This window comes from Mixophyes fleayi, chromosome 2 (genome assembly GCF_038048845.1).
Source record: "Mixophyes fleayi isolate aMixFle1 chromosome 2, aMixFle1.hap1, whole genome shotgun sequence".
NCBI classification, from domain to species: domain Eukaryota; kingdom Metazoa; phylum Chordata; class Amphibia; order Anura; family Limnodynastidae; genus Mixophyes; species Mixophyes fleayi.
Genome location: NC_134403.1, coordinates 328,949,153 through 328,971,052, shown reverse-complemented (window position 1 = coordinate 328,971,052; position 21,900 = coordinate 328,949,153). Strand labels below are relative to the sequence as shown.

Sequence of the window (21,900 nt, the reverse complement as noted above, 5' to 3'; positions counted from 1 at the left end):
TGTGTTATACTCACCGCACTGAGTATATGTGTTAGACTGCACTCAATCAATTGCAACTTCCATTTCTTGCTATTTTGAGTATGGCCCAGCATTGGCCATTCTTGTGGCGATATGAGTTTGATTCCCGACCATGGCCTTATCTGTGAGGAGTTTATATGTGTTTGCATGGGTTTCCTCCGGGTGCTCTGGTTTCTTCCCACACTCCAAAAACATATCAGTAGGTAAAAAAAAATAGACAAAATGTGTGTCTGTCTGTGTGTGTGTGTCTGTGTGTGTGTCTGTCTGTGTGTGTGTGTCTGTGTGTGTGTGTGTGTCTGTCTGTGTGTGTGTGTGTCTGTCTGTCTGTGTGTGTGTCTGTCTGTGTGTGTGTTAGGGAATTTAGACTGATGATAAGTCTAATTTAGACTGAAAGCACCAATGGGGCCGGGCCGAATGTATTCTCTGTACAGCAGAATTGATGGTGCTATATAAATAAATGATGATGATAAACAGGACTCCCATTGGCCACTGCATAGTCTCGAGGAAACCTGTTTGTGTGATTGAGTCGGAGCACCTTACAGCTGCATCCACGTAAAACTAGAAGTTGCTGTTCTTTGCATGTGGTTTTAAAATAGAAGGTCATGTTCATAGTGCTACAAGGGAGGAAAATGATTTAAATGTTTTTGATATAGAGAGAAAATTTAAATCAAAGAACAGCTTACCAGGGTTTTCTATGTACCGAACAAAATATGTTATTGTGTTTGGTTAAAATAGAAGCCAGGAGCTTCAGCATTCACAGTTTCTATTCACCTCAATGAACAATGAATAAAAAGCAACATTTTTTTTCTCTCATGCAAACAATAGGGAACTTCTATTGTTCTGTGTGTCATGATTAGATTTGAGAACACTGTGTCTGGTTATGATTATATTAGAAACACTTTGAGGTAACAACAAAATGGTGCTTAAAAGTTCATAGGAATTGACACATTTCTGTAGTTGTTACAATAATATTCATTGCTTTGTTTAAATGCCACACACACACACACACACACACACACACACACACATAGAAACACACAGACACATACATACATACATATATACATACATACATACAGATACATGCACACACATCCACACACACACACGCACACTTTTGGACCATGAAGTGTTTTTATTGTCGGATTGTCAGAACAATAGTCATCATTTGTGGGGAACCTTATATCCTATATATCAATGCACAACATATACTTTTTGTAGGCTTGATGAGATACAAGACAATCAGTTATAAGGATATTGCAGATGCCTGGAATGGTGTAGTAATAGATAGTGAGTACGTAATCTAACCTTATCTTCCCCTTGCATGTGTCTGTTAAATCAGGTATGTGTTCATAATAACTGATTGAGGTAGATCTTTCAGACTGCGTGTTATGGAAGAAACAAAATTTAAGGATTGGTTTAAACCTACCCATTTACCTGCTACATCTTTTCAGCAGTACACTTAGCCAACCCTACCTTCCATTCCTGATTTTCCACAAATGTGTCAGGTTAAAGTATGACTGGGATAAAAAGGACCACAACTCATGTGATGGGAGTGTCACAAGTGTCATCTTTACCATGTACCAAAATACGTATCAGCCGCACTGGCAGGCAAAATACGTGTAGGAAATTTTGTTGATTGGAAAAAGATGCAAATATCTCATTACCAGGGTTGTTCCAGCTGACTATGCTGCCGAGATAGTCCCTGTAAATTACCCCCCTCACTAGTATATCCATACCCATCAGAAGACTGGAGTCATTGGAGGTCACCATACCACATCCTTTCCCTGTATTTCCTCCACTGCAGGTGGCAGCTTTATTATTTACATTCCATAAAAAAAATCTCACTAAATAAGTCACAACCCCAATCCACCCAGTCCAAATCCCATATAACCAAAACCCCATCCCCAAATATATAAGCCCCACAATTTCTGGCTGCTGAACATCTGAAATGTGTTGCAGAGACTGGGACTGTTGTGGGCTGTGCACACACTGGTGCAGGAGGAAGCAGAGTGATATGTGATACCATTTGTTTCCTCCTACAGTAAATGAATGAGGAAAGAGGCTGAGATGTTAGTATACAACTGCTGTCGGCAGGACTGTTTCTAGACATTATGGAACTGATTCATTAAGGAACATAAATGCCGATACATGCCGTATTCTGCGTAAAATTGCTCAGCGCATGCTCACAAACGGACTACACGCCAGTGTACACAAGTGCATCCAATTCATCTTCAAGTCCTACAGCCTACGATTTCAAGGGCAGAACAGGGGGGAGGTAAAGTGTGTGCGCATGTTGTCAATTGTACAGTAAGAGCGCACATCCATCTGACCCAAGCTCTGGGCATCTCTCAGGTACGTCATTATCAGACATATCACTGGCACCAACTTCAGGGCAGGTGTAAGTGCCGAGTGACAGTGATGATGGTCACTTGTGCATTGCAGAACATGTGATTGCAATGCAGAGCATCTGTAAAAATGCATTGTATGTATAGTAGGCATTACTAACATCCTGATAAATGTATTTTATGTAAAAGATGTTATAAAAAAAAAAATCAGAAATTATTATATTATTAACAGGTATTAATGTATTTAATAATTTTATCTTTTTCCTGTGAGTGCTGATGGGACTTTATAGATACATATATGCATCGTGCATCTGTCTGCATATGGCAAGTGCCGTATAGGAAGTGCGGACTTAGACCTATATTCAAGCACAAAGGTTTCTTGCGATCTCTTCTTGTTGAATAGGGGTGTACCTGCGTGCATTTTCCGTTCGCTTTAAGAAAACGCAAATTGCGTTCACTTAATGAATCAGGCCCTATTAGTGCAGATATTAAATATGTGACCTCATTCTGAATTTAAAAAACCCAAGTGAATCCACGCCACCTGCATGCATCTTATTTGAAAATCTCCAAAAGGCAATTTTATTATTTTATACTACTACTTAGTATAAATATTTGAAAAATCATTACATGGTACTTGAACAAGAGGACTGGTCTCCAGGTCATCTCGGTTCCCCTTCTTGATAGCAGACAGTACCATTGCTCTGCTGGCACCTTTATAGAAACTGGTCTTTAAATATATTTCAGATTATTGCCATTAGACAGTAAATAGTATCTGTGTACAAACCTTTCAAAAATAAATTATGTGTTTCATTTAATTAGTTTTCTACGTGTCTTCATTAATAACAGTCATTTCATGTGCCTTGAAGACTAAAGGAAGTGTGAAATGTTTGAAAACCCATCTGGAGAAAACCATCTATCTGACATCTTACAGTCTCCCATTATTACAACTGACATCTTCAAATAGGCCTAAAATGAGTCCAGTATCTATTCAATCTCACATGTCAGCCACTGATTAAACGGTTACATTTAACTTAAAGCCTTATGTATTGCATGTTATGTTATATACACTGCTATCTTTACTATAGATTGCATCTTATGTTATATACACTGCTGTCTTTACTATAGATTGCATTTTATGTTATATACACTGCTATCTTTACTATAGATTGCATGTTATGTTATATACACTGCTGCCTTTACTATAGATTGCATGTTATGTTATATACACTGCTATCTTTACTATAGATTGCATGTTATGTTATATACACTGCTGTCTTTACTATAGATTGCATGTTATATTACATGGCCCATAGTAAGCATTATTGATACTTATTTAACTTTGCTTGTCCTCTGATTTTCTGTCCAATCTATATGGAACTCTGTTTTGCCCTCCAAAAATTGTTACTGTACCACAGCAGTGAGATTATTGTTCACTGATTCTAGGCCTTGATCTATTGAGCAATGTACTCTTGTGGTTTCCTTGTGGATGCTCTTATTTAGAACTAGAGATGTTCACTGACCCCTGTGTTCTGGTTTTGGTTTTGGGTCTGTATTAACTTTGTGGTTTGGTTTTGGTTTTGGCAAAACCGCCCTTGTGTGTTTTGGTTTTGGTTTTGGATCCTGTTTTTTTCTACAATCCCTATTTTGTTTTGCTAAAATAACATATTTTTGCTTTTTTTTTTCCCCCTACATTATTATTAACCTAAATGACACTAATTTCAAGTAATTTGCAGTTAATTTTGACCACCTCGCAGGTCACAATGTCATGAGAATCTATGTGAAAGTGCAGAATGTTCTGCAGGCAACATAGATCAACAATGTTTGCTGTCATCAGGTCTACATAACATTGGGGTTAGCAATTTGCCGCATCAAAAGATATTGCTGGCCAGGCCACGTTGTTCAGCTCATGCCTTTTGCACACAAAACTTGTGATGAGCCTTTGATATAGTCATGATACCACCCAGGGCAGATTTATCAAACCTTCTAAAAAGGAGAAGTGGAGGTGTTGCCTATGACAACGAATCAGAATCTAACTATCATTTATCTAGTACATTCTAGAAAATGGAAGGTTTGAAGTCTAATGATCACGGTTTAATACACATACGAATTTGTCACTTAGGAATAAGGTTCCAGACTCACTGCCGCAATCTTTAATTACAATAATGAAGAGCGGGACTAGCACGTTTAATGTGATACTCACATATTATACAAAGGAAACAGCAAATTTCAGAACTAACTGGTCTTTTATTATGCTGTAAAAATAGAGCTTCAATGCCAGCATACAAACAGCTAAGCAGCCAATCATTACAACACACCACAGTGGTAAAATGTGCAGAAGATAACAATTTCTGATGGAAGTCTGATATTTTTATTGACGGTTATTTTATCTCCTAATATTTGTGCCTCCACTTTTTGTGTTTATATTTTAAGGTGACCTTGTGGCAAAATATATGCTGGTAGGAACAGTCATCCATATTGGAGAGCGCAAGAATAACATCAGCATAGTCAGGGCCTGATTAAGGGTTCTGGCCGCCCTAGGCTAATACGGCCGCAGCGCCCCCCCCCCCCCCCTCCTCCGAATATATAGGTGTATAGGAACACTCCTGAATATGAATGTTCAGGTGTATTCTCCAGCATTCAAATTTAGACAGATTGTGCCATTGTCTCTTACCTGTTCTTGCTCTTCTCTCTTGCAACTTTGTTATCCTCTCGCTGGCTTCTGGAAAGTTGGCATCCTGTTTTGAAAATGCAAAAATGTATTATAATGCAAACCCTGAATGATTAGGCCCTTTAGTTAAAACAAAACACTCCATTATGGCCAGCTAAAAGTACCCCATTGGACAGGCATATATAAGCAATATTTGAATATTTGTTGTCAATCAAATACAAACCTCTACCAGGCCCATCTCACTAATATTTAGTATTCTAGTGATTGCTGAGACCACCCATGTGACCACCACACAATCATGAGATTCTGCCCCCCAAAGCTGCTGTATTTTTTAAATACCCCCTGCAGCCATTTTCCTTAACCACAACCCCCCCCCACAGCCATTTTCCTTAACCCCTGCTGCAGCCATTTTCTTTACCTCCCATCCTGCATCCACCCCCCTTGCAGCTATTTTCCTTACCTCCACTCTGCTAGCTAGCTATCCCCCCCCGTCACATCAAAACTCCCCCAGTCACATATATCAGCCCCCCTCCTCTGCCCTCCTTCATACATATCAACCTCTCTCCCTCCCTATAGATTTTCATGGCAGCCCCCCCCCCCTCCCACCCTATAGATTTGTATGACAGTCCCCCTCTCCCTCCCTATACATATGCATGACAGTCCCCCCTCTCCCTCCCTATAGATATGCAGGGTAGTCCCCCCCCCCTCCCACCCTATAGATTTGTATGACAGTCCCCCTCTCCCTCCCTATACATATGCATGACAGTCCCCCCTCTCCCTCCCTATAGATATGCAGGGTAGTCCCCCCCCCCTCTCTATAGATATGCAGGGCATTTCCCCCCCCCTCCCTATAGATATGCAGGGCAGTTCCCCCCCCCCTCCCTATAGATATGCAGGGCAGTTCCCCCCCCTCCCTATAGATATGCAGGGCAGTTCCACCCCCCCTCCCTATAGATATGCAGGGCAGTTCCCCCCCCTCCCTATAGATATGCAGGGCAGTTCCCCCCCCCCTCCCTATAGATATGCAGGGCAGTTCCCCCCCCCTCCCTATAGATATGCAGGGCAGTTCCCCCCTTCAATTACCTGTAGTTGTGCCAGCGTCGCTCCTCTCCTCAGATCAGCAGATAGGAAGTGAAGATGTCCTGCTTCCTGTCTGCTGCACAGCAACAGGCAGCCTGGCGATTGGCTGTGTGTTGCTAACCACTGACCACCATTGCTTTTGATTGTCGAGCCCTCCACCCCCCCGCGGCGACCCCCCCTCCCCCACCCCGAAAAAAAAAATGAATGAAGAAAAAAAAAAAAAAAAAAAAAAAAAAAATACCCACAGGGCAGCGCCCCCCGGGACCCAGCGCCCCAGGCTGCAGCCTGGTCAGCCTAGTGGTTGATCAGGCCCTGAGCATAGTTTATATAAATTATTTCAAGAAGGCAAACAGGCACAATTGGACAATTATTAGAATATAGCTCATTAGCTTCTAATTTTTGCAGCATTCTCAACTGCTATGTGATTTAACAGGAACGGTTATTGAACAAGCTCCTCCACTCAATATAAATATTAACCATGATAAGCCCTGTTACAGCAAGAAAGCGTCCGGATATTTACTCTGGATACAGTGACCACTAGCAAGTACCAAGTAATTTTAAGCATCCTTCTTAACTGAAAAATTAAACTATTTAACATGTAGTGATTGTTCACACATCATCGGCAGCAGAAGCAGCTATTTATATAGCGCCACTAATTTTACAGCGCTGTACAGAGAACTCACATCAGTACCTGCCCCATTGGAGCTTACAGTCTAAATTCCCTAACATACACACACAGACCGGAAGAGACTATTGTCAATTTCAGCCAGTTAACCTACGAGTATGTTTGTGGGAGGAAACCAGAGCACCCGGAGGAAACACAAGCAAACATGGGGAGAACATACAAACTCCACACAGATAAGGCCATGGCCAGGAATCAAACTCATGTCCCCAGCGCTGTGGAGCAGAATTGTTGGGTAAACAAGCATGAAATTTGACACACGATATAGATGCATTCCATGCTCTTCTCCTGCCTTTTACCGTACTACACAGACTGGTGTACTGACAGCGCATGTTAAGGCATGGGAAATAGGTCATGATACAGTATAATATTTTAAATGCTGCACTAAAATCTTAGAAATCAATGGTTCTAGAACGAGCCATAAGAAACCATTCTTCCTACTTTTAAAGTGCTTTTCAGCAATTAACAACAGAGATGTGTGAGCAAGCCCATAATCTGATATTTTTGACACACTTTCATTTTACAGATGGACAATTATTTTAGTTACAGTGATAAGCTCTTTCTTTCAGTTTTGCTTGAATGTAAATGTGATTTTATTAGTATGGCTTGTCTTAGTTATATCCTAGATTTTTACCTGTATGTAACATATGTGATGAAATCATCTGATTTCTACATGTCATTTTAAACATGTAATATCAACTGCCTCTAATATGCATATTCAATCACAAGTTAACCCGTGCATGATACTCATGCATTCTAGTCAAATCAAGCTACTTAAGGTGTTAAAAAGGTTCTTGTCATTGAGCCTAGCCCAGGCCTCTTCAGGGAGAGAGCATTACTCCCCGACGTAAGCGCCCTTTTTTAACGTGGTTTTGTCCACATGTCACCACCTCATCATTTTTCTCCATCACCTCATCCTTCATTTTCATCGCCACATCTATCCAGATGTCTATCCAGACACAGGGATCTCTCTCAGCGGTCCAGAGTATCACACTCCTCTCACTCTGTCACCCCCGGCAACCACCAACCACTCCCCACTGTCACCCCCGGCAACCACCAACCACTCCCCACTGTCACCCCCGGCAACCACCAACCACTCCCAACTGTCACTTCTCCTTCAAGATGTATATATATATATATATATATTTATTTATTTATTTATTTTTAAATCTTTATAAACACTTTTAACAATTAACAAATTAAATTAACAAATTAAAAACATCTTAGTATACCAAATTTCAGCCCTTTCTGAGGTTTTTTTTCCACACACACTAAGAATTTAGTAGGTCAGTGTATAACTTCGCCCAGCAGGTGGCGCTGCAGCTTGGTTGTTTTTTTTCCACACACAGACACACGCCACTAGGCTTTTATATAGTAGATTATTCCGCCTGATAGTACTTATATATGTGAATAAATTTGTTATATTTATCTTGAACTAAACTTTGTAAATATAATTTTCTTGGTCATGTCCCAAAGTACTAAGCTTCTACAAATACACAGTAGCACAGATTTATGGCAATAAACTTATGCAAATGCCCTTATAATCAGGGGTGGGCTGGGCATCAGCCCCCCGGGCCGCTCAGAATCACAGCTGTAGCGGCCGGCCGCCCCCCGGGAGCAATATCGCCGGTTTTTACCAGCGATAAATGTGATGCATGTATGACGCAGCTGTATCCCGTGTCATGCGATGCGGCCGCCTGTGCACCCCCCGGGCTGACATCTGCCAGGCCGCGCCTGCTTATAATATATGTGCAGCACAGCAGAAATATATGGTAGACGCGTAATATATTACTAAATCACAACCTCCAACAGTCCAGATTTCCGGTGAGAGGATTAGGCTATGCAATCTTGGTAAAACTGGGCATAGCTACGTGGATTTCAGGCATGGCAGCGGTGCGTCCAGTTTTGTCTCATTTTCTTTCCTGGCATGTGTCACACTGATTAACCACCTTGTTATAGCTATCCACATGTCCTTACTAATTTGGCTAGATTCTGTGACTCTGAAATGAAATTTTCAGTCTCAGAACGAGCAAACAAACTATTCCATCCACAGCACTCTCTACATTTAAGTTACCGGGATATGTTCATTGCCGGCATCGGCTGAATAGACCATGACTCTCTAAGCTATATGGAGATCGTGCTCGTGAGTGCATACACACTGCATGATCGGACGATAATTGGAACGAGATTATTAAGCAGTATGAGCAACCAAATGAATCGACAATCGGCACTTTTGAACGATTGTCGTTCATTGTGTGATTATACACGCTAACGCGATATGTGGCCGAGCGGTCATTTATCGGGTGAATGGCCTGATAATCAGTTGAAAAACCTCCAGTGTGTACCTAACCTAATCCTCTGTAATATTACATGTTATATGTGTGTGCCAATATATTTTCAATGGGAAATAAAGGACACCTGGCTTATAAAAGCAAACATGGGCATTTCCACAACCTCTTACACAAACAGCGCCACTTTCGTTCCAAGCTTCATGCTGAGAAAGTAAAATATTGAAACTTTACATAATGTTGACGGACTCTCTTATGTGTACATTCAAATGATAAAGTTGTATTGTGGCTATAATTTCCCTTTAAACCACCTACAAATATCAGGAAAACCAGAACAACAGAAATAATAGACAAAAATTATGTTGTTCTCCTTTTTACTGCTATCTATTCAGTCTGTCGTCATTGAATGCATACTTTCCTTTTCTCTGAAACACAGCTTCCAACCTTTATTTTGTGACTCCACCTCAAGAGAGGCTTTGGCTTTGGATTGCTGGAGGTCTGCAGGAGGTATGGGTTTTGTTTAAAGAACCCAGGTGGGAACATGCCCTTTAAAGGTTGTATGCTATTGATCCACCAGAAAGGCCTAGGCAGATAGAGAGAGCTAGAGGCCCTTATTGATTGCAGTCAGTCAAGCATTCATCATACAGACTGTACAACATACAACTGTCAAAGCATAAAAAAACATTCTTACCATCATTAAAGAGAGAATTTGGGGGATAAACAGCTGTAAAGCTGACTTGTTTGCAGCCCCCTCACCTGTATAGTATACCTGTCTTGCTGAATAAAGATGATGTAGTCTGGAAGAGGAACTTATTTCATCACAGTGATGGAAAGGATACAAAATATTGCTGCCCCTGCAAATACGGAGCCAGCCCAGCGGATAGCGGCTAAACGCATGCGGTGTGGATGTATAGTGATATCATGTAGCCCCGTCTCCTTGCCGTGCATTCTATGTGGACTTACAAACCAAACAGAATATGAGGAGATAGAAAGAGACAGAAGTTGCAATCCACAGCATAGGTGTAGGACTAGTGACGTGTATCTATGCATGCAGTACTACCAGGAAACTAGCTACATAGGGGCTGTTAGTATGTTACTCTCAGATTCATGAGCATTATCTGTTGTTTTGGGATCAGTTGCCATTAATACATATTATTACTAAAATAACTTTGCAATGTTGTCAATAACATTTCTATTAGGTATGTTTGTGCAATGATTGGAGGGCTTTGGTATTTATTGCAGGATATAAAGTGAATTTATTTACATTAACTGATGGACTGGCATAGTTCTTGTATTTTACCTGGCAGCATAGCCAATAGAGATACTTATAATGCCGCCATCAAGCAAAAAAATTACTTTTTAATCTATTGTTACAACAACAAGTACATATTTACTTTGAAAAATGCATACTTTTGATTATACTGATTGTTTTATTATGATGCTTCTCCGCTACAATATATAAGCCTGTCACTTACATGGGCAATAGCAGGATTTTGGGGGTAAAGGGCTGCAAATATAACAGAATGTGATCCACCTCATTGACAAGCACTGGGTTTGATGAACACCATGTCCCCCTTAATTTTGATAAAATGCTACATTCCATTTTTAAAGTGTGTTTCTTAACCTTGGGCCTGATTCAATAAGGATCTTAACTTAAGAAACTTCTTATTTCAGTCTCCTGTACAAAACCGTGTTACAATGCAACGGGTGCAAATTAGTATTCTGTTTTGCACATAAGTTAAATACTGACTGTTTTTTCATGTAGCACACAAATACTTGATAGCTTATTTGTACACTGACATTTAAAGTTGATATTTGTGTGTTACATGAAAAAACAGTCAGTATTTAACTTATGTGCAAAACAGAAAACTAGTTTGCACCCCTTGCATTGTAACATGGTTTTGTCCAGGAGACTGAAATAAGAAGTTTCTTAAGTTAAGATCCTTAATGAATCAGGCCCAAGGTTAAGAAACATGTATATTCAAATTCTCAGTGCTTCTTCTTCAATCACAAACCTCCATAATCTGTATTATCCAGAAGAGAAAAGAATGTACACAGTGGTTGCTGTATAATATACAAAATGTGAGAGAATTGACTAACTCACCCTCTTCAGTAGTTTCAAAGGAGGGATAATGACTGCGTCCCTTAGACGTAAATAGCTTTATCTGAAAATAAAAAAACACTAAATAATGCAAAACCATTTAACAATCAAATTTAAATCGAAAAGATGCCCACACAGTCCTGAAGGACTTCAGTATTCACGTCACCATGTGGGAGTCTGGTTCCAGCTTGTAAATGTTAAAATAGTCAGCTCCTGAAGTCCATCCTCCAGTACATCAGAATCCTTCATAGATATACCGGTTTTGACGCGTTTCATGAACCAACATCTCACTTCTTCTGAAAAGACAATGGTCTAATATTTACACATACCACTGACAATACTGATGTTGTTTGTTATAAAAGAGCTACTAGGTACATACACAAATAGTGATACAAACATTTCATTGCAGGAAATAATATAACTAATATAGGAGTGATATTTGAATAAAAGATAATTTTCCATCTTTCTATCCACATCACACTACCTGTCTATAATCATGAATCACACAACTGGGTAGCCTTCCATAGCTTGAGATATATACATATATATATATATATATATATATATATATATATATATATATATATATATATATATATTAGGATAATATTGTGTAAGACCATAATATGGAGCAATATTGCACACTTAGCTACAGTAGATAACAATGACACGAAAGGCATCAAAAAAATTGGCAGCATTTACACACTACCCGCCTGCTTCAACCCTTGTGTGGGACTTTCTACAGTTTTGAGCCAAGGCTCAGTTACATCAGGTAGCTGCTAAATAAGTATCCAACACACACTGTTACAAATGACTGATGGCTCCTGACTGAATGGCCACAGACTTTTTTATTGACGTTGTTTTTCCTCCTTAACAGGTAGACACCTTTTTTTTAAAGCAGATTTACTTGTACACTATGCAGTAAGCAAAGAAATGGTCTGTTCATCCAGGAGAGAGTTTCCATCCAGCACTCTATGCTCTCTCCCAAGCAGACTAGCTCCAATAACTCTGTGACATGCAGAGGACACCAGCTCAGACAGTCATTCTACTCTGACAACCTGACTCGACTTCTGAGTCAAACGTTCAAATTTCACTATGTTCTTTCCAGCGCCAGATTCCTCCATGCATTTATACCTTACAACTATGCTATACTGCTGTGGGACTGACAGTCCTTCCCAATTTTCAGGTGAAAATTTTTTGGGGGGGGGCTTTCTAGACAGTGCATAAGTAAAATGGTAATGTAAAAGAATAATACTAGAGGATCTAGTGACATGTCTGCTTTAATAATGATATTATATATCTTTTTTTACATCTCTATGTTTTTACAAAAAGTAATGCTAACTTAAATCATACTTGCCAACTTTTCCTCATTGGCTTCAGGGAGATCCCGGGGGAGGTGGGCGTGCGGGGGCAGGGCCTAATGAATCGCATCATTTTGGCCAGCCCCCTAAACGATTGTCACAATTTGGCCAATTACAGCAGCTAAGATGACAAGATATTTGCTTCATTGAGCCCTCCCAACACTTATCTAATGCGGGAGCGAGAACCGGGAGGTTGCCTTGCTCTCCCGGGAGGTCTCCCAGAAAGAAGGAACAGATGAATTTATTTTACTTTAAAACGCAGATGCCTAACTAATGATAAATTTGCACCATACAGAGATTTTTGCATAAAAAGCCATAGTACATTTCTGCACCCAGAGAACATAAGGTTCTAATGTCCTTTCTTCTCTACAGGTGCAAAATATCAGTTTATCAGAAGGTGAGACAGTGACAGTGGAGAGCCTGGAAGGGGTGGAGCCTGTGATCCTTGCCAATGAATCCTTTCTAATGAGGGGTCAGGTGATCCGAAGTCCAACCAATCAAGTCATGGTGCATTTCCAAAGCTTGCAGCCAACAAACCCAGGCAGTTTCCGCTTCTATTACCAAGGTAATGTAAGAGCTCCTTTATTACAGTATTACAGCTGACTAAAGAAGAGCATGCACACTTTCACATTAATTTTCTGTCATAGATAGTTTTGCCTTATGAACAGTACAGTGAATGATGATCATTGTAAAAGGTGTCAATAATATTGTTCTATAAAGTGTTCTATTTAAGGAAATAATGTGTTTGCATACTTCATTGCTTTCAGCCAGGTGGGGCATGTATTTTGGCCCCCTCCTCCATAGGGCCCAGTTGGTATATAAGGAAGAATTGGCTGCCTCAAGCAACTAACATTGTGAAGTGTTGCTTTTCCAGGCAGTGATTTAGCTAGGTCTTTGGTGCAATATATGTATATGAGCCCCCCCCCTCTACTTATTACACCACACACACATCACACCAACTTTTACTCTAGGGGTTCTCTAAACTTTCCTACTTAATTCCTGTCTGCCCCGACATTCCTGTCTCCCTCATGTTGTTAATTCTGCCCCTCTAATGCCTGTCACCCCCATGTTTGTTTTCTGTCCCACTCATGTCCGTCTCCCTCATGCTTAGTCTGAAATCAGAGCTGACCAGGGGCAGGCTGGGGTGGGGGGCAATAGGGAATCCGCCCCCGACCAAGGTGCCATAGTGGGCTGATTTGTGCTGGGTCACTTGGCCAACTACATTTTTTTTATCCTTTAAAATGTTCCTTATAGGCTGCTAAGTTGAGGCTTGCCAGCCAGCCCTTGCAGCTAACCCCAGGGGCCTTTAAGACAGGTAGCAGTTACTACCTCTAACCCCCTGATTGCTATGCCTGTGTCTTCATGCTGTATCAGTCTTATATGTGCTGCAACTATGCAGAAAGATAAATTAGCAGCACAGTACTAGTGTGGTACTGTAATGTTATGTATATATTGTTGGATGTCTTTGACTTGAGTGTCAAAAAGAGTTCGGCCCTGATTCATTAAGGATCTTAAATGAAGAGGTATCTTATTTCAGTCTCCTGGACAAAACCATGTTACAATGCAAGGGGTGCAAACTAGTTTTCTGTTTTGCACATAAGTTAAATACTGACTGTTTTTTCATGTAGCACACAAATACTTGATAGCTTATTTGTACACTGAAATTTAAAATTGATATTTGTGTGCTACATGAAAAAACAGTCAGTATTTAACTTATGTGCAAAACAGAAAACTAGTTTGCACCCCTTGCATTGTAACATGGTTTTGTCCAGGAGACTGAAATAAGATACCTCTTCATTTAAGATCCTTAATGAATCAGGCCCGACATTATCAAGCTGATTTTTTTGTGTTTTCTAGTTGTATGACCTGCGTCTTCTTATTACAAGCCATTGTCCAGTATTTAGCTCATTTGAATTAAACATATAGATATTTCCTGTACAGGGATTGTGCCCACCTCTAGTTACAATTTAAAGGTAACCTGAAATTGAGGTCACTAAGGGTCATTTAAGAATTGCAAAATATGCAGATGTGCAATGCATTTCTATCTGTACAAATGCACCTAATGTTCCGTCTTGTGCATTACAATAAGCATGCCTTCATTTCAGATCTTGGGACTCTGGGACCATTTGCAAATGTTGAGGTTCAGCTGGAAATGCACATGGTGAAAATAGTAAAATAAAGTCACCCTACTAGCATCCCATTTTCAACTTTTACTTAAATTAAATTATGAGCCTAATTTATGTCTTATATTAAGCACGAGAACAAGGGAACGTTGAGATTGTATTTATTAAATTATTGTGTCTTTTTGAGTGCTTGAATGTTATTACATTGGTTGCAACTCTGATACTCTTACCCGTGAAAATGGGTGCATCCACGTAAAATTAGGTGTGCAACACCATAAAACCGTATTTTCTTTGCATGTCTGGAGTTTTATACTGTCATATATGACCCTTACCTTACTGTCTCATCTGGAACTCTGACCAACTGCTTGTTTCTGTTGATGTCTGGTGTGATTGTCATTCCCTCTCACAGACTCACAACATGTGGGCTGGAGGAACACCAGAAAAAATAACACCCAGGGAAAATGTTTACAAACAAAGATAAACATAGCCTTCATTTGAGCCATCTGTTTACAGAGATTATAAAAAAAAATATCTTTGTTTGTGTATATAATTATATACCAGCCGGCAGATCACAAAGTTGTGCTTTTATGAAATTTGCTCTATTAAAGTTAGACATTGCAACTGTAGTATCTCCAAAATTGTTGCATAATATTCAGCTCCCATTGTGCCTTGATAAATGCCTCCAGTTCACTGACATTCAGAACGGGGTATTGATAAAACATCTCTTTTAGCCTTACAATAGCACACATTATGGGGCTGTCCCATAGATTGTAAGCATGCGAGCGGGGCCTTCTCACCTCTTTGTCTGTTTTACCCAGTTTGTTTATTAGTTTATTGTGTTTGTCCCCAATTGTAAAGCGCTACGGAATATGTTCGCGCTATATAAATAAATCATGATGATAATGATGTGTTTTGCTCTATATGAATAAGCACAGAATAGCTAATTTTGTAATCTTGCTATTAGTGGTTGAAGTGGAAATTTAGAAGTGTTGGTATGGAACTTTCTCTTTGAAAAGAATCGCCATGGGCCTTTAGGGCTTTTGATAGAGTGAAATTGATTTTAGATGCATTTTAATATGGTATGATATAAAACATATTAAATATTGCAAGGCTATCCAGCCTGTGTACCCCACCACTCCTATGTCCAATTACCTTTACTCTGTGTCCCTCCACCTCTTCCTCATGTCTCCCTTATGTATTCCTCCATGTTACTCTTTATCTTTCCCTTATGTGTTTCCTTTCTCTGTTCTTATGTGTCCCTATCTTCACTGCAGGTATCCCCCTCTCTCCCTTCCTACCTGCTCTCCCCTGTTCCTCACATCCTGCTTCTCTCACTCCTCCATTACTCCTTGATCCTCTCTATCTATCCATCCATATTCCTGCTCCTATTATTCACACTCACTAGTGAATTCACATGTTTGCCCCTCCATCATCACACTGCATTCATCACACTATGCTCTCTCCATTCATCACACTGTGCCCCCTCCATTCATCACACTGTGCCCCCTCCATTCATCACACTGTGCCCCCTCCATTCATTACACTGTGCCCCCTTCATTCATCACACTGCATCCTCATTCATCACACTGCATCCTCATTCATCACACTGTGCCCCCTGAATTCATAACACTGCATCCTCATTCATCACACTGTGCCCCCACTATTCATCACACTGTGCCCCCACCATTCATCACACTGTGCCCCCTCCCTTCATCACACTGTGCCCCCTCCATTCATCCCACTGTGCCCCCTCCATTCATCACACTGCATCCTCCTTCATCACACTGTGCCTCCTCCCTTTATCACACTGTGCCCCCGCCATTTATCACACTGTGCCCCCGCCATTCATCACACTGTGCCCCTTCCCTTCATCACACTGTGCCCCCTCCCTTCATCACACTGCCCCCTCCATTCATCACACTGTGCCCCCTCCTTTCATCACACTGTGCCCACTCTTCAATCACACTGTGCCCACTCCTCCATTCATCACACTGTGCCCCTGCCATTCATTACACTGTGCCCCCTCAATTCATCACACTGCATCCTCCTTCATCTCACACTGTGTCTCCTCCCTTTATCACACTGTGCCTCCTCCCTTTATCACAATGTGCCCCCTCCCTTCATCACACTGTGCCCCCTCTCTTCATCACACTGTGCCCCCTCCCTTCATCACACTGCCCCCTCCATTCATCACACTGTGCCCCCTCCATTCATCACACTGCATCCTACTTCATCACACTGCATCCTCCTTCATCACACTGTGCCTCCTCCCTTTATCACACTGTGCCCCCGCCATTCATCACACTGTGCCCCCTCCCTTCATCACACGGTGTCTCCTCCCTACATCACACTGTGCCCCCTCCCTTCATCACACTGTGCCCACTCCTCTATCACACTGTGCCCACTCCTCCATTCATCACACTGTGCCCCCGCCATTCATCACACTGTGCCCCCTCCATTCATCACACTGCATCCTCCTTCATCACACTGTGCCTCCTCCCTTTACCACACTGTGCCCCCGCAATTCATCACACTGTGCCCCCTCCCTTCATCACACTGTGTCTCCTCCCTTCATCACACTGTGCCCCCTCCCTTCATCACACTGTGCCCTCTCCATTCATCACACTGTGCCCCCTCCCTTCATCACTGGATCCTCCTTCATCACACTGTGCCCCCTCCCTTCATCACACTGTGCCCCCTCCCTTCATCACACTGTGCCCCCTCCCTTCATCACACTGTGCCCCTCCCTTCATCACATTGTGCCCCCTCCCTTCATCACACTGTGCCCCTCCCTTCATCACATTGTGCCTCCTCCCTTCAACACACTGTGCCTCCTCCCTTCATCACACTGTGCCCCCACAATTCATCACACTGTGCCCCCTCCCTTCATAACACTGTGCCCCCTCCCTTCTTCACACTGTGCCTCCTCCTCCCTTCATCACACTGTGTCCCCTCCCTTCATCACACTGTGCCCACTCCTCCATCACAGTGTGCCCCCTACATTCATCACATTGTGCCCCCTCCATTCATCACACTGTGCCCTCTTCCTTCATCATATTGTGCCCCCTCCCTTCATCACACTGTGCCCACTCCTCCATCTCACTGCATCTTCCTTCATCACACTGTGCCGCCTCTCTTCATCACACTGCACCCTCCTCCATCACACTGTGTCCACTCATTTATTACACTGTGCCCCCTCATTCATCAAACTGTGCCCCCTCATTCATCAAACTGTGCCCCCTCATTCATAACTATGTGACCCATTAATCACACTGGTGCCCCCTCTGTTCTTTTTTTTTAACCTTTCTATGACCTTCTTTTCTTCTGTTTCCTTCTCTTACTCTTCTTTTCTTCTATGTGCTGGCTCCTCTCTGCGCCTCTCCTCACTGACAGTGTCGGGACGTGGCGACCTGACACGTGCCAGTGAGGGAGCAATGAGGATGGCGCCAAGCGCAGCCTTCAGCATCAAGAATTTACAGGACCGGTGAACAAGTGTTCTAACAGCCCTGGTTGCCTGCAAGGAAGTGGGCAAAGAAGTGCCGGTATGTCATACCGCCGCATACTGCCCACTTCGAGCTCTGCTTGGTATTTTATCCATTATCTGTTCTGAAATGTTAACCGATATTGTTTTCTTATTATTTTGACACTTTATCTAATATCTGTGATTTTTAACAAGCTTTGGAATATCTTCTAATTAGACCATTTGTCCCTGCATTTTGGGAAAGAGTAGGGGTTGTCTTTATTACATTTCTTAAGGTCTTTTTTGAGAGTGGCACTGTGAGTGACGTACCTAATATTATAGCATTGCATTGTTTGGGATAGAGAATTAAGTGATGTATGTACCTCCTATTATTATATTCATTTAGTAATGTAATAATTTGCAGCGTAGTACAACAGTGTGTTAGATAAGGTGACAGAAGAAAATACATATAATACAGCACTGCTGGAGAAGTCTTACTTAAATACCAGTTGCTGATAATTTGAAATGCCATCTTGTAACATTAGACATTGTTCACACAGGTATTTTAGCAGAGAAACAGCAATGTTCCACTTTGGTAAGATCCCAATAGAAAATGTTACAGTGGCTGAATGACTGCTATAAGCATAGAGGACTTTGGCAGTTATTGCTATCAGCATTGTGGTGTAATTTAGTGTGTGATCTGTTCTATTGATATGCCCATGTGCATAACCTGTGTGTATAATCCATGAAGTCCACCGGTCCACTATGCTTGCAGCATATTTATAAGTTCATCACACAGTGGGGATAGTATTGGAGTGGTACAAATCTCATATGAGGTTAAAATATCTTTGTCAGCAAAACCTTATAAATATAATATACCGTCATGGAAAAAAGTACACCCTCCTTCAAATCTGTGTTTTAACATATAAGCACTTAATGAATAAACATCCAGTCCTCACCAAGTCCTAAATTGATAACTCTAATCTCATGTGACAAATAACCCATAACAGATTTTACTTTCATTATTTATTCAACAAAAAATAAGAACATGAAGAAGCCATGTGTGAAAAAGTAAGTTCCCCCCTTGTTCTTTCTATATCAATAATGGTTGTGATTTGGCCATGTGCTTGTAATCAAGCGCACTTCATTATTTTGTAACAGGGCACATAGTTGGCACCCCAGAAGTAATGTAAGATAGGATTCCACAGGTCTGGTGTTATGGTAGAGAGGCAAAGGTCCCCCCAGGAGTGTTGGAGTGAAACAAGGGACACAGGGCTAAAACTAAACACGTGGCAAATAAGTAGGAAAGTAATACCATGAGACCTTCAATATGCAATGTTCTTCATATCACAAAATAAATACAGCAATATCATTACAATACATAGGTCACTGAATAAATATGTCTTACTTGACAGTGTGCTTCAATGGGCAGCACGATGGCTCAGTGGTTAGCACTTCTGCCTTACAGCACTGGGGTCTTGAGTTCAATTCCTGACCATGGCCTTATCTGTGTGGAGTTTGCATGTTCTCCCCGTGTTTGCGTGGGTTTCCTCCGGGTGCTCCGGTTTCCTCCCACACCCCAAAAACATACTGGTAGGTTAATTGGCTGCTATCAAATTGACCCAGTCTCTCTCTCTCTCTCTCTCTCTCTCTCTGTCTCTGTCTGTGTGTGTGTATGATAGAGAATTTAGACTGTAAGCTCCAATGGGGCAGGGACCGATGTGAATGAGTTCTCTGTACAGCGCTGCTGAATTAGTGGCGCTATATAAATAAATGATGCTGATGATGATACTTTACCAATAAGAAAAGAAGTTTCACTAGATTAATACTTTTAACAATAGAATCAAACTTCTGATGCAATATAGACAAACTTTTGTGACAAATTTTATCTCTCTATGTCAGGATTATTTAGGTTTGTATTAACACTATAACAAGGAAAAAAGGGATCTACAATGATCTCAGAGAAGCAATTGTTGCTCATGAGTCTGGAATGATTCCTTACAAATGGAAATTATTGAAGACAATTTGTCAATCTTAGCAAGAGTAGAAAATTGACCAAATGTCAGGCTGTATTATGCTTCATTAAATCTCAAAGAACCCAAAAGTTATATCATGGGATCTACAGATCTATGTCAAACTCGTAAATGTTAAAGTTCATGGTCTACCATCAAAAAAAGACTGAGCATGTATGGCTATCATGGGCGTGTAGTCCGGAGAAACCCCCTTTCCCCCAAAAAAGTATGGCATCATTTTGCAAAGCACAAGACTTCTGGAACATTGTCCCCTGGACCGGCCAGACTGAAGTGGAGTTACATGGCTGTAATGTTAAAGCCATGTTTGGTGAAAGCCAAACTCTGTATTTCACAACAGGAACCTTATACCAACTGTCAGGCACAGTGGCAGAGGGGTGATGAGTTGGGGTTGTTTTGCAGCCACCAAACCTGAAGGCCTCACAATCATTAAGCCAGCATGAACTTGTCTTGAAAAGAATATTATAGACTGGAGCCTGGCCTAAATTGGCTGAAAAAGAAGATAATCAAAAGATTAATAACGTCTTACAGGAAATAATTTCTTCAAGTTATTGGTACTAAAACTAACTCTACAGGCTATTGAATCATTGGGTGTACTTTTTCACACATAGATTCTTCATGTTCACTTATTTTTTGTTGAATGAATATAGATAAAGTAAAATCTGTTATGTCCTGTTTGTCACACAAGATTAAATTTATCAAATACTGGTGGAGATGATGATCCCTAGATATTTGGGCCAAACATATGTGTTTTTAAATTGAGAGTTAACTTACCAAAGAGGTACCCCAGAAGCCTCCAAACAGCAATTCAGCGCAGTACTCCCCCTCAGCTACTTTAAAAACACATATGTATGGCCCAAATATATGGGACTCTCACTGTTTAGAGTTAGGACCACCCTATTAGCAAAAGCACCGTGGAGTGGCGGGTGGCTTTAACATACATTTGCAAATGTGTGCAACGAAGACTTTTGCATTTTTATCTACAGTAGAAATGACAGGTCTTTTGCTGGCTATAGCAGTGTGCTGGGGGAATTCTCTCTGTGTGTGTGTGTTCATTTTAGATTAATATCTTCTATACTATATATAGCCCTCCCTCGTTTTCTCAAGTGTCATTTCAGAACAGACAGCAAGTAGGAAGGAGGTTAGCTCTGCTCTGAAAATAGCGTTCAGGGTGAAAGAGAGACATAGCAATAGAATCGTGTGATTATTTAAAGCAGTTCTGTAGGTCTGTAGGGATCAGTCTGCTAGAATAGTTTACTGATGAACTGATTTTAATGTCAATCTTTCAGACAGTTTAGACAGACTAGTGGCTACTTGTTATTGTTAATGCATATATAATAGTACTAGTATATAGACTGAGTTAGCTATAATTCTGAACTAAGTAGTGTCATCATGCTCTCACACTTGCCTCTTGGACATCTCCGACAGGGTATCCCATAGCATTGGCATCTGTTCCTTGTGTATTGCCCAAGAGAAGGAGAAGAGGATTGTACAGCCTACAGTGCATTAGTAATCTGAAAATTTGGCAAGTTCAGTGGAAAAAAATGTGATAGTCCTTAAAATATGGGATATAAAAGCTTTAGTCTAAGGTCATTCTGGCATGTAATGGAAATAACTTGTGTTTAGTGGAGGAAAATAGTAGCTGCAGTATCCAAAAACAAATAGATTTATTTCTCTTAAAATTTAAAGTTTTTTCTAGTGAAAGTAATCTTGTGTGGGGCAATGACATCTGAATTATTTT

General features: G+C 41.0%; 1 protein-coding gene across 2 annotated transcripts in view; it reads left to right on the top strand.

Moving 5' to 3' along the window:
- SEZ6 (seizure related 6 homolog) overlaps positions 1-21,900 on the top strand; it is a 455,419-nt gene that overhangs the window by 339,861 nt on the left and 93,658 nt on the right. For both annotated transcript variants that reach the window (XM_075196840.1, XM_075196839.1), the window contains one exon: positions 12,919-13,111. In XM_075196840.1, coding sequence (XP_075052941.1) covers positions 12,919-13,111 — 193 coding nt within the window. The remainder of the gene's footprint in view (positions 1-12,918; positions 13,112-21,900) is intronic.